General features: G+C 37.3%; 1 protein-coding gene across 2 annotated transcripts in view; it reads right to left on the bottom strand.

Moving 5' to 3' along the window:
• Positions 1-4,056: 4,056 nt before the first annotated feature.
• INTU (inturned planar cell polarity protein) overlaps positions 4,057-17,408 on the bottom strand; it is a gene marked incomplete at its 5' end in the record, with an annotated part of 39,211 nt that continues 25,859 nt past the window's right edge. For both annotated transcript variants that reach the window (XM_082282626.1, XM_082282625.1), the window contains 12 exons: positions 4,057-4,719; positions 5,572-5,726; positions 7,461-7,650; positions 8,244-8,341; positions 8,843-9,265; positions 9,654-9,875; positions 10,874-10,936; positions 12,062-12,115; positions 14,489-14,678; positions 15,470-15,547; positions 15,947-16,036; positions 16,334-16,452. In XM_082282626.1, coding sequence (XP_082138752.1) covers positions 4,608-4,719; positions 5,572-5,726; positions 7,461-7,650; positions 8,244-8,341; positions 8,843-9,265; positions 9,654-9,875; positions 10,874-10,936; positions 12,062-12,115; positions 14,489-14,678; positions 15,470-15,547; positions 15,947-16,036; positions 16,334-16,452 — 1,794 coding nt within the window. In that variant the 3' untranslated portion in view covers positions 4,057-4,607. The remainder of the gene's footprint in view (positions 4,720-5,571; positions 5,727-7,460; positions 7,651-8,243; positions 8,342-8,842; positions 9,266-9,653; positions 9,876-10,873; positions 10,937-12,061; positions 12,116-14,488; positions 14,679-15,469; positions 15,548-15,946; positions 16,037-16,333; positions 16,453-17,408) is intronic.

Genomic DNA, 17,408 nt, shown 5'->3' with positions numbered 1-17,408 from the left:
GAGGCCAGGAAGTCCATCTGTCTTTGCAATTTTAATAATGCAGTCCCCAGTTCCTGGAACTGTTGCTCAGCAGCACCTAATAGAAAAGAAATTTATGCACATTGTCATGCATTGCAGACACCCTGCTTTTCAGTACAAACTGCTTGCATACTGAAGCATTTAAACAGAGGAGATCATTGCTTTGTCTCTTTATTAACAAAGCATAGAGATGTGAAGACTGTATTCAAACATTCAGTGACTTCCATTTGCTGAAACACTTTCCAGGTCAAATGACTACCATTCCAGTGCTGCTGTCATTCAGCAGAATCCTTATGTATGAATTCTCTTGCCCTTTCTCTGGGAAGAATTTTTCCTATAAAATACCATGCTTTCACTTCCTCCCCACACATTCTTACTCAGATGTATGAGAAGTGTTACTTGTTTCAGCTTTTCCCTAGTGTGGAGCAAAAGTTAAAAAATCTGTGTGATGAAGTTAAAAAAGTTAAAATTATATGTATAGATTTTTCATCAGTTTCCATCTCTTGGGATTCTTTACAGGTGAAAACATGGCAGGCAATAAACCAACCTTTGAAGGACGAGCTACAAACTGCACACCTGCTTATACCACAGGCATCACAAAATTATTAATTCAGCTCAAGTACAAGGCATAGGGAGCAACAGGTGAAGCAAAGCAGCCAATTCCTGGGATAACCTTGCACAGACAAGAACCAGAGTTAAGTTGTCCATTACAGGAAAATCAGGAAAGCCAAGAGCCATAGATTTCCCTCTGTACTGCAAAGCCTTCCAGACACACTTTCCAGGAAATTAATTTCACCTATTTGAATGAATGAAATGTATCAAGAGACATAAACTACCCAAAAATCATCTTTGGTTGAGAAAATGTTCAGCTGATATTCCTGATACAGAACAAGGATGGTCATTAACTCTTTAAATGACACCCCATAATGCCATTAAGTTAGCAAAAAAACAAACTCCTCTGGTTTCTGTACCCCAAGTTGGCAAAATGCAGTTAAAACTTCTCCCTACAGAGTCTAAACAAATGCAAAACTGAGAGCTATGCTACAGCACTGTTTCCAGAGAATTTTCTTTCCCTCTACTCCATCCTCTTCTTTGAAGATTGTATATTTCTTATTCCTTTAATGGTTGTAATTGTAAATTTTTAAGTAACAGAAACTATTCTAATACTACTGTGCGTTGGTCTGCCTTTAGAATGAAATAAATATAAATACCTGAGGCACATCAGGTAAACCTGGCACTGCCACTTCAGAGATTTCACTGCCTTCCCAGAATTAGCACCATGCTCTGAGCTGATCTCAGTGGATCTTGTGGCAGTCTCAGAGCAATTCCTATACTTGAGCTATTTTAAAATTTTTAAAAATTTTTAAATTTAATTTTTAAAATTTAAATTATTTTTTAAATTTTCACTTGTAAAAGCTGATCACTGTAGAAGAACCATTTGACATAAATTTGTAGTGGTGATATCTGACTTAGCTGTGTTGGCCTTAACTGCATCAGGGCTACATCTCGTGTAGTAAATGCAGACCATGTGGATGTACCCAAAATCACTTCTTATTTGCCACTTTGGTAACAACTCTGCAGCTGTAGTATCCCATTTCCTGCCCTGAACAGAACATGGAAGAAAGCATCCAAAGACCCTGAGCTTCAACAATGGAGATGCCACTTTGCTAAATATTGTACTTCTAAGGAAATTAATCTTGAGTGTTATTCATGGAATGTTTCTAAAATTTGAGTCACAAGCTCATACACATGTAAGGCATCTGGAAGCACTTCCAGGAGGGAGATTTTAAGAACTATAAACAGTGTTATTTAAACAATACCTGTTTTACTTTTTTCCACTGTAAGAAAAGAAAGAAAATAACCTTAAACTCTTTACATAAAAAATGACAGTAATTGAAAAAGGACTGCTTAAGAATTTGCATGTGATACCAGGAGATTAATCTAACTTTAGTGACTGACAGAATTCCTCCTGGTCAGCACTACCAGAAAAGCCTGTGGCAAGAAAACTTTCTGGCACTGTAGTAAAGAACTGTCAGCAAGAGAAATCACAGAACACTGGATTATGTTTACATTATCAAAACCTAATCAAAGAAATCCTAAAAGAGATAACCTAAGACAGAGACAAATGAAGCAGATTTTCCATCTATTTTCACACTAAACAAATCAGATATGAAGAATTTATTTTCCATTCTGCTGATATGAGTGAATTTTAACTAATTTGCCAAATGCCAGTATCAACATTTCCTATTCCAAGACCAAGATTTCTTGTAATTAATTCCATGGGAGTAGACCTGTATGCCTTTCAAGAATCCATCTGAATGGAATGACATTTACAGGCACTGCACTAAGTCATTAATCATTTAAGATCAAACCCCAGATTTGATTCCTGCAACATAAGCTACACAGCAAACCTGCCTCTTTCTCTTGCTATAAAATAAGCTTATTACAAAACCTTATCAATATACCACCCCTAATTACCAAGCATGCTGAGGGAAAGAACTGCACAGCTCTTGACCAGATCTAGTTTGTTTATCAAAACTAATATGCAGGAGATTATTTTTACCTGTTTTCCTTTGTCCTCTTTGGACACAAAAATGTGTTTGCATTTGTCCTTAAAAGAAACCTTTAGAGCTTGTGTTGAGAAGTACTGTGTAACACTTGCCAGACCACCAATGCCAAAAACTCTGCAGAGAAAGAAATGGAACTTTAAAAATAACTAGAGATTTTAAAATTTCCAAAGCTTATACTACACCAAGAATATTGTACAATATCTCTTCTATTTGGTATGAGCTGCAACAAAGGCCTAAAATCTTTCTTTTCAGGACCTTTCTTTTTCAAGCACTTGTTTTTGGAAATCCAGATTGATTTTGAAATTTACCAACAGCGTATGAATTTGGTGTTAGTTCTAGAAAAATCTCAAACTACGAGTGAAACATCAGTAACATGAGAAATAGCTCAGATTTTTAACTTCCTTACTTCATCCATTTCTAGGACCAGGGATACCTATGGAAACTGCAAGAGAGCAGAGTAGTTACAGGACTGTGCAGACATGGCTCTCCTGAAGCAGCCTCCCTATGCATTTTGGCTGCCAGAGAGGGTGCTCCCACTCCATATTAGAGCAATGCCAGATGGTTTATACAGGTATTAGAAACTTGGTGGCACTTTAAAAATTACTGTATTCTTCTAAATGAAAGAAAGGGTTCTCCTGGACACCAAGATAAACAGCTACAAGCGCTGCAGCAAAGACTGCTTGCTTTCCTCCACGTTCCTTCTTCCATCTACCAGGAAATCCAACAGCCAAACCTCACATATTTTAGACTTTTAAGAGGTGTAACAGGGTAACTCTCGCATCATCACTTGATTTATACAGGGGGAACACAGCTAACACGTTACTGATGTGGTTTGTACGCCTCAGACTGAACTACTATTGCTCATCTGCTAGGAACCATAAATCCTGGAGAAAGCTGATTAGCTAAGTCTTCAATCATATGGTTGCACTTCAGGCCTCAGACTTCTGCTGCTTGGAACTAAAGCAACTGCTGAGTGATCAAGACAAGCTGTGAATCACTCTGTGAGCACTGCAAGCCTTTGATTGACTGTTTTAGAGGCACCCCAAACAGTGTCATCTACTAGTGAAAACAAGATCTAAAGATTTGGTCATGAGAAGCCATGAAATGGAATTTGCTTTCCTAAATACTTAAACCTTTTGATCCCATTGTTTAAAATGCAAGTCTAGCATGCATTTTAGGAAAAGCACTCATGACAAGCAAGTAGAATAAAATAATAAAACAAAAGAGAAAATGCATTAAGTAAAAAAAGAATACAAAATTAATGCTCTACTATTCTTTAACAAATATAGATTTTTATTATGAAATTATGAATATAAAATATGCCAAGTCCATGCATAAGTCTTAAAACCACCCTGCCCTCCCCCATCCTTCTTTGTGTCTTCAAAATTGCATTTTAACAAATGAAAGTATTATTTATAGTTAAAACTCATGGAGTCAAGTAAAACATCAGCCACACTATAGTCCTCGAGTGTGCAGGAGAGCAAAAATGATAAGTCATTAGTTTTGTGAGGCTAAGTGCCAGGAATTGTTGAAAAGGTTTCTCTCTGCTTTATTAACACAATGCTACTGAAAACATTCAGTATTTTTCAGGCCCTCAGAGGTGCAATATTTTAACTAATTGGAAAACTTTTTTCTTCCTCCATCCAATTTCCCTGTTCAGAGAGTACTCTGAGGATCAGCTTACCATTTTATGTTGCATATTGTACACTGAACAGCAGTGAATGCACAAATTATGTAGTGTTTTCATATAATAAAGTTATGACCAGGATAAGAAGCAGTGATAGCATATAAAAATAAGAACTTTGGTTCTCTGAAATATTTTTAAGTATTCAACTGATGAGCTCATTAGAATCACCACTGAAGTTTTAAACTGAGCCATACCACAAGGTATTTGATTTTTTTAAAGCTTTTCAAAGATACCCCATGGTGGCACCCAAAGGGAGTTCATTTCTCTTTATATGGGATGCTCTAAAGAATTAACACCCCCAGGCAGGATGCCTGAGTGTGCAGGAAGCTCATCTATGTAGCTAAGCCGAAGGACAGCTTAAAGGCCAGTTCCACAGCAGCTTCCGTCACGGAGTCATGGAAACAGACATAACACTCCTGAGGTTTGGGGTGGAGAATGAGTCTCCTGGGGAGAAAAAAAGAAAGAACAAAAAGAAGGTAACCATCACAGGTGTTATTTTTTTCTCCTCAAATGGCAGATTCTAGTTGTACTGTGAGGTTTCAGTAGGGAGTTAAAACAAGCTGCTGTGTAAGACAGTTGGCAAATTTCGGTGTCTGTCCTGCGTTACTTTACCTCTTTCAATATGTTGGATTTTTAAATCAAGCTATTCTCTACTCAGTTTTTTTCAGGCTGTGTAGGGAAAAAAATCTCCCGGTTTTCAGGATCTTCTGTGGTACTGGTCTGTCTGGTCTACAAGGTGCAATCAAGGTCCTTGGGAGCAAGCCCCAGGATTCATGTATTTACTGATTTTTAAACTTAATAACATCTGGGTAGTTACATTCCCACATACTAATCCAATGAGCTCTCCTAGGGAAAGAGCTAAAATAGAAAAGCTGTTAATACCTGTGCATAACCTTGTGTAGCATTATGATTATTTTTCAAAAGATACCAACAGTAGCATAAACATTTTTAATATTTTAATTAAAGATTTTAATTTTTCCTACACAAACTGCAACTATGTACATTCAGGGTGGGAAACAATTTTTTTTCTTTTTTCTCTTTAAACATCTTCCTTCCCAAAGGAAAAGCCTCTCCAGTAATTATAACTGTTCACCTCACTTGTTTGTACCACTGACTCAGCAACTGTTAAAGGTGGAAATTCACACCAATGCAACTTCCCAGTCCCCTTAAATTAAAGCTACCTCAGTCACTCCGCTCAGATATTCCTGTGATGTGCTACAGTTAAATTTATCTTTAAAGAACACAGTGGCACAGTCAAAATGAAAAACTGGAGGTGAAATTTATCTATAAACTTACCCCACAACCCAGTAGTTCATTGTTGGTGGTGGTTTCTTCTGGTCAGTCCAGTTTTCAGGAGAGCACTCAAACAGAAGTCCATGTTCTCTTACCAGATCTGGGTCCTCAGCTGCCTTACTCAATTCTGAAATCCCACTGCCTGCCTTTTTCTTTTTCTGTAAAATGACTGGTGAAATGTTAGTAGAGAATGAAACATTCTGACATAAACACGAGCAAAGATAACCATGTGGTTTCTTCAGGACTCTCTGACAGATGATACTGCTGTCAAAAAGCCAGGCTTAGAACAACTAACTTGTTCTCATGATTCTTTTCTCCACAGTTTTGTTACTTTGGCATCAAAAGGCTTTTCCATTGTTACACAAGCTGGAATTAGACACATGCTCCCTTTTTTGACTTTTTTTCCCTTCTAGTTAAACACTGTTTTTCTAAAAAGACATCTGAGATACTACAGGTCTTTAAAAAAGTGTGTTTCAACAGCTAAAGCTCTCACCTTTCCTTCTCTGTGTGCCTCCCTAATTAAGAACTGTGATAGTAAGAGTCTATTGAATAAACTTGGCCAGGCAGGAATTTCTTTTTGTAAATGAACAGCTGAAGCACTTTGCTCAGAGCATTTTCTGACTCTTAACCAGTACAAGGACAAGAAAATAAGACATTTTTGTGTTTTCTCGAGATTTTAGAGCTCTGTTTTGTACAGAGCTTTTGAATAAACCTTGCAAAAGTTCCAGCTCATCTGTGGATCTGCCAGGGAAACTCCTGCTACAATCAGTTGGTTTGAAGATGAAAGAAAAGGTTTTCTTAGGAAACAACTCAAGGAACTTCTGTCTGCCATATGCAGAAGCAGAAACCACATCATTCAATCTGCCTACAATATTGAAGGTGTGGGGGCTGAAGATCTAGAAAAGATGGTCAAAATATTGTATTTTGGAGTTTAAAACTACAGAGCTTACTTTTGCTCAATTTAAGATTTATTCGAGATTCCTGTACATGTTTAGAAGTTTAATTGTGAATTTTCAGTTGTCAGAAAGTGAGGTTAAATTGATTATTCATCAGTTTACAGTAACTTTGCATTACTGGTGCAGTTCTCTGAATCCTAAACCATAACAATATTTACCAGATGACAAAGAATATGCAGTATAATAGTACATTTCTGTATTTGGTTTTTTTGTCATGCACTATGAACAAGGCAATTTTCTGGTTATTCTTTTACATTCTCCTTGTGCCATAATACAGCCTGCCAATTTCAGCATTAATGCTGGAGCCAATATGCAAAAGACTACCCCAAATTTCGCTGAAAGAGATGTGTTCATCAGTTATTTCTGATTCTCAGAGCAGAATGAACTCAGTTTTATGTCTTCAACTATAAAGTGTCTATTTAATGGCTGTAGCCAAAGGCAATTGATGGTAAGAAATACTCATTTATTCTCTCTGCTTGCTTTTGGGTTTCTACATCTCCCAACAGAAATGCCCAAAATACATGGCTCATTGCCAAAGCCCTACTCAGTCAAACCCCAGTGTCATGTGACCAATCCACCAAATCAACACATATTTTTAACACTTAAAAATTCCTAGATTTACGAGGCACGTGGGTCTAGCCAGAAATGACTTCTTCAGTAACATCAAAGAAACATTGAGAAAAATTATATATAGTTATTTGCAAACTTGCCTTCCTTCAACTTGTACTGTTATTTCCCCTTTTCTCACTTAACTCACTTGAATTGTCACTTTAGGATCTAAAAAATACAGCTGACAGACGGTATTCCACTTTGGTTTAGAGTCTGCAGACATGCAAATACAGCTGCTCATGAACCACTGAAATAATGAAGTGAAAACAACCTTGAAATACTGAGTTGAGAATGTGATTGGAGAAAGCGAAATCCAAGTTTCTTTACCTCTCTCCTCATGGACTGCTGGAAAATGGAACGAATTGAAAGGCAGCACTGGTAGAAATTCTCAATTAACTGGGGGTGGATGGAGCCACCGAGATGTGCTACTTCTTTGTGAGTTGGAGTAATAAAGATTCCTTGCATCGTCTCCAAAGACAGATAGTGGAAGAGGGTATTCTCAGGACCAGATGTCAACCTTAAAAATATTGGAGAATTCATTTAATTAAAAAATATAAAATAATTTACAACTTCTGTTTCTTAAGACAGAATTGTTTTTCTAGCTACAGTAGAGTACAAAATGGATGCAGGCATTCAAAAGGTTCCTATCTCTACACCAAGGAAATCCTGCTAATTTTGACTGTCAATTTAAAAAACCAACAAATTAAAAACTGTGGTACACTTGTGTTCTCAAAAGATGTCTCCAAAAAGTAAAAGGAAAGAGAAATAAAAGCTTTGTTCATTGTACACCTACCTAGAGGCAATAGGGAGGCACAAGGTTTGGATATGTGTGGTCCAGAAACTTCTGTTTGAAATTCCAAGGTCACACAGATGTGGGATGTGTGCACAATACTGACAAATTATTCAGAAACATTTGTCTTTTATCGTATTATTTCAAATTTTAATGTTTAATTAAGCTCTCAGTTTAACAGATTCACTTCTGATAATCCTTGCATAACAAAGCTTTGGTTGGAATAAAATAATGTGGGGACTTCTGTGATCTGTGTATATTAAAAAAAAATCCAAGTATGGCCTAAAAAATGAAATACTTAATAAAAAATAATTTCTTACTTGATAGAATTAAGAACTTCTGTATCTTTCTCGGAAGGGTTCTTTTTAAGGTTTCCTGAATGCAATGGGTTTGGCAGGGTGTGTTTTCTCCTAGTGGCCTGAAAAACAAGCAGATAGATGAACTAACAGAGAACACACAGCTAAAGAAAGAAGAAAATCAAACCAACAGAAAGAAGATGACAATGTAGCATTTTTAATAAGGCCCAAACAGTTACATCAGTTTATATAAATGTATTTTACAGCCTATTTTAGACTAAACTTGGTTAGAAGCAGTTGTACAACTGTACAGCAATTACTTTTCATCGGTTATTTTGGGGATATTCTCCAATTATAGCTACTTTTTTTTTTTAACACAGCTGTGCCCACTTCAGTCATGTGAAATCCCCAAATATTTACAAGCAATGATAAAATAAAAAAGTGTGATGGTTTTGAGGCTGACTCAGAGCTTCCCAAGGCAACAGAAGTATTTTCGACTGAGTTCAAGGACTGTATTCTTTTATAGTGTGCTTTTTATAAAAGTTACCTTGAGTTTGAACAAACTGCCCTCTCCCCTAAGCCCCCCAGAACCTTATCAATTCTCTCTGCCTCTGTTCTCTGACCTGCTCCACCACAGGCTGTGGATTGGGGCTTTCCTCTTCCACGGGCCCTTCGCTGCCCTGCTCGGCCCCTCCGCTGCTCCTCGTGGGGCTCTGCTTCCGTGTGCTGAGGGAGGAGTCCCCGAAGAGGCTCCTTCTGCTCCCGGGAGTGCTCGCTGCTTTGCAGGAATTCTGCAGCTTGCTTAGGATGGGCGAGGTGCTCAAGCTGTCCAGCCTGTCCCGTGCTGCAGGAAGGAACCAGTCAGCACAGGCTAAAGGTGGAATGGAGGGAGAATCCAGCCTCTCCTCTATGCTGGCGTCTATTCCTTCCAGCTGCAGTATGGTTGCCTTGACCTGATCTACGTAGATACAGTCTGGCCCTGGATGCCCAATAGCTTTGGATGCACAGCCCCCTGCCTCCAGCAGGACACACAGCATGAAGTGTCTCTGTAAATACAGAGGATGCAAACGTAAAAGATTGCTTACAAACTCATCAGCTGTTTGCTTTAAACAAAGTCCACATTTAAAAGAACAGAACCAGACATTTCTGACATGAGTTGTCTGAAAATGTGAGATCATGAAGGTAGAAACATTTTCAACTGAAGTGAAAAGGCATAAAAATAATGAGAATTTATATTAAATTTTGCAAGCTTTGCAGATGTATAAATAATGCTACTCTCTGGGAAGTTCTATCCCACAAGACAGCTACAATTTGAGTATTTTGCAAAATTACCCAATGAAAGGCACGGAAAGTGTCGATCTTGGTGAACAGCAGACAACTCACAACAGCAAAAGAGAGCCTCAGAGAACAGGCATGCTGCAGCTGTTAACTTACCAAACCAACTATCAGTAAGAAATATCTTGCTTCAGGTTCCCTGTATCCTGTCAAACTTGACTCTTCACATGGCTGGAGATGGTGCTGTGGGAACACTTCCCGCCAAATCACCAACTGCCCAATCCTCTGCTCTGCTGCCAGGGGTAACAGACAGTAATGCCGGCAGTAGAAACCTACATCAACAAGGTCTTCCTTTGGCAAGTGATTACCAATCAAGTAACCCTTTAATTAAACACAGAAGAGGGAGCGTGTTCAGTGAGAAATACACCACCACCATGTAGCACTTCAGAGTACTTTTCATACAGAGATATCCCTGCTCCACGTGCATTGAGATCCTAAAGTTTCTGGCCACAGACTTTCCTTTTGGTGTACAGTTGTACAACAGACAACACTGAGATTTTGCACTACATCTAAATAATCAAAACACTAAACAAAAAAACCATCAGCATATATGCAAGTTACCAAAGGTAAGCTGGGCCTTCCCAGCCTGCAAAACAGCTACAGTGTTAAGGTGCTTGAATTCTCATTTAATTCCCTCTCCAAAAATAGTGTGCTTTTACTGGAATTAATAAAATTTCCAAAGAAGATCCACAGAGTAACAGTGGTGCCAGCACTAAGGGCTTCACAGCTGAAGTGCTGTCATGGTAGATACTGTGCAGTTCCACTTCTCTCATAACACTCCCAGCACAAAGAACTGATAAAATCCTTAAAATCAAGTTTTCTTACAGCAAAGGCTGTTACCTTCCTCTTTATACTGTTGATTGCACTGTCTATATTTACCAAAGATAAATAAAGTTATGAATGAGGCCAAAGTGAAAAAAGCTGTCAATACAATTTCTCAAGTCTTGGATTTAAAGACAGATTAAAAATAGAGAACCTGCTGTAAAAAAATGGGAATGAACAAAAGAGTTCCTATTAGAATATCCTACAGTCTCAGTTAAACTGACTCTTATTGCTTTCTTATTACTGTCTTTTCAATCCTTGGATTGTACACCAAGAAATTCCAGTTTTAAAGAAGTATTTTTGTTCTTATTGTTCATACAGTACATATTTCCCAACACTGATTTTTTTCTGTTATGGTGTTTGAGTTTTAGGGCTGTTACTAGAAATACATGCTTAAACCAGTGATATGTTCATTTCAGATTTGTGAGATTCTGAAAGACTAAATTAGATTTCTAGATGCATTTTCCTAATCTTTAGGCCTTAATCATTAATACTACCTTGTAAAAGAGACAAGAGCCCAGAATCACATACAATCTTCTCATGTCATAATAATCTTCAGACTGTTGGAAGGAAAAAAAAGCACTGTATTAATTTTTAATTCAGCATTTTTATTTTATTTACCAATTGCAAGTGAACTAATTCTGATCAATTGTAATCAATATATTATTTAACACTTTCATATTTCACCACCTCTTATTACCAGTGCAGCAGTTAATACTGAGCAGTTAAGGGAAATACCAAGTTTTTAGCCTTCATCATCGAATTTTGTGTCATTACAATTTTCTCTAAAAATTTCAGCTCAAAATAACTAGTTTCCTATTTAATTATTCTGTGTTCATAAACTATTTTTGTTAGGATATGTTCATTCTCACAGTTAATAGCAAACTAGCTTTTAGCATAACTACTGACACCAGGGGCCCTCCTAGAGTAAAACTTAAAGCATTTTTTTCTAGTCTTTGACATTTTACCCAAAAGATACCCATTCATTCATTCATCTTTTAATGCTCAGTGCTCTCCCATTAGTAGCACTGTTTTTAGATGGATACACTGTATTTTAAGTAGGTGGAATCAATTTCTGTGCAATTAACTGTAACTTATAAACATTGAGTTCTGTAAATAATCATCCAGGCTGTTTAGTGCAGGGATTCTTTGGAATAGAAGTTTAAAGTAACTGTTGTGGAATGTGAGCTCAGGAGAGCTCTTTCATTACAAAGTAAAGCTGAATGGTCAATCTGGTTGCACCTTGCACAGCCACCAGTTACTTAAGCAAATTACTACTACCTCCTTTAACAGTAGTAAAAGTAAGTAGAATTTGTAATTGCTTTCTGTAAACTGGAAAATTAAATTCTGATCCATAGATGTTTCCAAGTTTACTCACAATTGCTTGAGAAGGAGACCGTTATTTACAGAAAGATGAAATGTAACAACAATCACCTCTGTTGAAATTAGTGTTTTTGCAGACATCATCCCATGGACTTCAATTATATTAAATCATGGATTTTCAGTGACTAATCCTATAGGATTATAATATGTTAAAATATTAAGCATGGAGAGAAATTCAGGATAAACTGCTTTGACTCCCACTTGATTAAAAGAAGTTGATGGATTTTGAAAATAGCGTTTGTTTAAACCACTGAATGTGACAACAAGGAGATACTTGCAATACAAACAAATAAAATGTTTACCAGCTCTGCAAAGTCAGCTGCTTCTAGATCACTCAATGCTGTGTCAATTTCCATCTGAAACATTCAAAACCCACTTTTTAACAGAGATTTCCAACACAATAATTTCCAATAATAGCACAGCTTGCTCTGTCTTGCTCGTCTCAGACTGGGTTTCACAAGTACAAAGTGAGTGGATAAACATTTGCATCTATTTTTTATTAGTAACATCCAATATCAAGAACCTGGAGATACCAGACTGAAGAAAAATCCTTCCTAATTGCTGTCAATTCCCCTGTTCTTTGGAGCTGTACAATTTCTCTGCTTGTGTGCCTGCTGACCCCAGTGTTTGGTACAAAGGAGATGTCACTCTTACTTTCAGTGTGCTTTAAAACACGAGGTCTAGAGACAAACATGGCTCACTACGGCATCCAACTGAGTTATCAGAAAGATCTTTTATCCAATGGGTTTAAGTTTTTTGTCCCTATGGAATTGCCAAAACTCTCTCACACGTTATTTTTGTTCTACTGAAACTGCTTTAAGCTTCCGTATTTCTCTAACTGCAAGAGCTGTTGGTTAAATCAAGTTTTACTAAGAGTACTTTCCTTAGTCCTAGGCACTGAAACTCGTGACATAAATGTGCTGCTTAATGAAAAGAACCTAAATCCCATAATTACAAACTTCTTGGGCTGTGCTAACAGGCTGCCTCTAATTGAAATACAGCCAGTTTTCAAACAGAGAAATGTCAGCAAGCCTGTTGGCACTCAACAACTAACCAGCCTCTCAGCTTTTCCTCAGTCAAAATTTAAATGGCTTTCTGCCTGAAGAACTGACATTTTTAGTTTTATAGTCCTTACAGAATATAAAGATCTTCACCAAAACGCTAACTGGAAATGTCATCTTCTGCAACAGCAACAGTTCTCTGGCAAATGTGAATGATCTCAAAGAACTCTGGAAAGTGATGTCTGTGTTGTAAGTATCAGCAATGCTGTTTTCAAAATCCCTTTAACACTTACTATTTTATAAGAAAAAAGCAGCCTGCAAGCTAAACTGGAGACCAAAGTGCAACAGAATCTCTACAGAAACTTGAGAGACAAAAAAAAGCATGGAAAAAACCCCAACAACAAATAGTAAAAAAACTACAGGGCAAGGTGGCAAGAACTAAATAATTGTCAGTCTGTGACTAAAGATAAAGGAGAAGACAAGTCTCCTTTAGAGGAGAAGAGGGAGAAGGCCACACTAGCAAAGAGAAATCTCTTTATAACTTGTAACATCCCTGACAACTCTTACTGAATCATGGCAAACCTGAAATCATTCTGCAAACCCTGTCAATAGTAAATTGAGAGACTTTAACACTTCATCCCTTTCCCCCCAAACACTCCCATGAAAATTATACACTGAGGTCTTACTAAACATAAAAATCAGAAATGCAGGAAAGTCCTAGTTAATGCTATCTTCAAATAAAGACCTATAAATTACAGAATTATGCCACTGCAGAAGAAAGGTAATTTTGAACATCCAAACTTGGGCCTTTCCCAGAGCCATTCTGAGAAGCAATTCTAATTTTCCATCAGGCAGCCTCGAAGTTCAGTGAGTACAAGGTTCTTTCCTTTTGTTGTTGTTGCTGACAAAGTAAGTTTGGATAATGGAGTTTATGGTCAGCTCAGATTAGAATAATATTCTAATAATTAGAATTAGCCTTAACTATGTTATCTACAAACTTACAAATATTTTGGGTCTCTCCATGAAAGAAAACTCTGCATTTAAAATTTCCCAGCTGTTTTATTTGCAATAAATCACAGTAGATACTCATTAAAAAAACAAAGTCTACCATGACAAAAATAACATATTTTAAATTGGACTCACAGATATTAAAGTAATGAAAGTGAGGTTAACAACTGGCAGCTATAATGTTATTTACTATGACCTACCAGTTGTCTTACTCCTGCTTAAAGCACAACTTGGTTTCTAACATGGAGGTAACCTGGCCCAGTGAAATGGTGCAGAAAAGCTGTGCCTGTCTGGTGTCAATGAATGACATGTGGGTATTTATTATGATTTTGCAACAGCCATTTAGATCTCTCCTAAATTATGAGCAATACATGGGCTTCTAGAATAATACTTCCTGCCTGCCAAAATACTTCAATGGTCAAAATCAAACATACAGCTACATATCAGGGGCTGCTAGGTTTTTCCTAGATAACTGCTAGGGGTTTCCTAGATAACTCTGAAAGTCACCAAACTACAAAACTACAAACTACATTCACAATGGCAATCCTATGGGAATGATAGTGTAGCTCCAAACTTGAATTTTATAGGAAAATGGATGGTCTGGGATGGGCAAAGCACTTGGGTAAATCACACAGTAGCAGCAGAAGACAGCTGCATGGACTTTTTGGCCGCTCCTGCACAGGTTCTCCTAGAGAGATGTGAGAAGGATGTCCTTGCTACCTTGATGTCCTGAGGCAGTGTCAGCCAGCGCAGGCCTGGGAGGCTGTCTAGGAACAGGGCACTGCAGGAATCCTGGTGCTGAGCACTGGGGCTGGCACTGGACTGGAGCCTGGCAGGATGAAGGGCACGCTGGAAGAACAGGTTGAAAAAATGATCCAGGCGAGAAACATTTTCCACCTGGCAAAAAGCACTGGACAAACATGAACTCCAAGTTAGAATAACACCGAGAAATTTGCAGCTTGTTTCTATAACCCTCAGTGCTACACAAGTCTCTTTGCAGCACGATGCTACACTTGGATGTATTTTTAACAGGAAAAAAACCACTAGACTGATACCCAGGCAGTACCTACAAATAAAGAGCAAACTAAACCAGTATGGTTTAGTTCATAGTAGATGTCTTAGAGCAATTTAAGACGAGTGAAACATCAGTCTCATCCTTTCGGAAACTGAGATTTATTCTTTATCTTTCTCTATGGCATACACATATTAACCCTGAATTAAATGCAAGAATATGACTAATCCACCTGGGCAATTCTATTTAAGTAAAAGTCAGACTGAAAATCTCCTGGGTGATTTCCAAATGAAGAGAAAGACACTCACTCTGCCAAATGGAGTTGAGAAGTCCAGAGTGTTTACTCTGTTAAAAATGTAACACTGATACACACGTATGTTTTACAGACACAGAGGATAACACTTGCAGAGTGCTGCTGACATCCACAGCGACTTAGATGATGGGAATGATTTAACCTAATCAAGGACAAAACTTTCTGAAGTAAGAAAGACTGCTTAAACAGTGTCTTACTACTGTTAAGACTGAAACCAAAAGGCAAAAACAACAGAATTCTGGTTTTTATACAACTGTAAAGGAAGAGGCAAAGAAAATCCCTGGAAACATTAAAATTAATCCTACTATTTGTCTTTTTCAGTGAGCACCAATGAAATATGAGTGACTGAAAAGAAAATGTTTTTGAAAGAACTCACCTGTCCAAAGAACTGTACATGAATGTCAAGGTCCTGACAACATCTTCAATCATGTTCCTCAGCTGAGAAAGTGGCACACTAACAAATAAAAATTAAAACATACAGCTATGGTTATAACACCTTTACCATGAATAAGCAGTCCTCCTAGAATGTGTAAAATATGTAATATTACTGATGTTATTCAGCAGTCTCTACAAAGTATTTGAGTTTACCAAATCCTAGAATATCACTCTTTTCTAACTTACAAATATTTCTGGGATTTTATTCTCTTCAGAGGAAATGAAAAAGAAACTGCAACAATGGATATATAAAAGATGTGAATAAAGTCAATCAAAATAGTGGAACCACAGGTATAAAAACTAGTTACAGTAAAAAGAGTATGCTTTAAGCCCTCCCTTTCTTGCCTTTTTTGTTAGAAAAGTACAATTTGAGGACACAAAATTTAAAGGAAAACAAAACCTTTCATTTGAAACTCACTTTTCTTCAGGAAGGCCAATTACGAGCAACTTGTCAGATTCTTTCCAGTAAACAACTTGAACCAGTTTGTCACATAAGAAAAGGGAGGAACTAGAAAAATGAAACCAGAAGTATTTCTGTTAACACGATGAAGTTATAAAGGAGTTGAAAACCATTTCACTGAACTAAAAATCCTAGTCACTGCTACCCACTACAAAGAAATTCCCCCAAATCAATGTACATCCAGGCTGAGCAGTCCAACTTCAGGCATGCTGTTGTAGTTAAAGTGTTAACTGCCTTAACAGGGTGAATTGCTCTGTTTTAGCTAGAACTTGATGCATGGCCCATGTTTGCTGTACATCTATGTATAAGGTAATAAAATAGTAATTACATTTCAAATGCTTTTACCTGATAATCTCCGTACCAGTAACACTTTCCAGTATGTCAGACAGTGTGAGAAATATCCCTCTCACACTTTTCAGTTTTTGGGATGCTTCAGATATGGGGTACTGATAAAGAATTTCTTGCTGTGAAGAAAGTTAGCTGTTAGTTAAGCAAACCAAAACCAAAACCCCTCTAAAAAATCCCCACAGAAACCAAGATACTGATCTTTTTTTTTGTGGTAACAGTCGGGGTTTTTTTTTAAACATGAAATCTTTTATCATATCCTTTCGTATGATATTGCAACAAGCAGTGTGCTGCATGGGCATACTGGAAAGTTCTAAAATGCACATGAATGTTTCTGACAGTTTTAAATTCTCTATTTTATAGAAAAGCATCACTTCTTTAGAATCATCATTACATGGAGAAATGTAAGATGACAAACAGTGTGATCACTGCATTTTACAGCTTTAAGTACACGGTTAATATATCTGATGCCAAGAGGGAGGAAGAAATCCTTCACTGTGAAGGTGCTGAGGCACTGGCACAGGTTGCTCAGAGAAGTTGTGGATGCCTCATCCCTGGAAGTGTCCATGGCCAGGTTGGATGGGGCTTGGAACAGTCTTGTCCAGTGGAAGGTGTCCCTGCCCATGGCTGTAGGGTAAGAACTAGATGATCTTTAAGGTCCCTTCCAACCAAACCATTCTGTCATTCTCTGATTCAGGTATTTGTACAGTTCTTTCAATATTCAAATTCTGACTTAAATCATCATCAGACATACAGCTCTTCAAAACTGACATAAGAATATGAAAACTCCAGTCTCTCTGTATAACCCTACCTAGCTGCTTTACATGTATAGCATAAAACATAATTGATGAATATGCTCAAATTTTAAAATATGCCATTAAGATTTCTCACAAAACATCCGACCAGCATACTCTTATACAAGTTATCTTGAAACTAAAGCTCCATAGAGATAAATATTTCTGAAGTTGTTTTTCTTTTTCTAACAATGTTTTAAAAATAATTTTTATGCAAGCACTTTCAAAAATTTTGTATTATTTCAGCAACCATAAAAATACAGTAATAAGCAAACATGATT

Source organism: Coloeus monedula (assembly GCF_965178545.1).
Source record: "Coloeus monedula genome assembly, chromosome: 5".
In the NCBI taxonomy this organism is placed as follows: domain Eukaryota; kingdom Metazoa; phylum Chordata; class Aves; order Passeriformes; family Corvidae; genus Coloeus; species Coloeus monedula.
The sequence above is the reverse complement of the archived record's forward strand: the minus strand, read 5'-3'. Positions and strand labels throughout refer to the sequence as shown.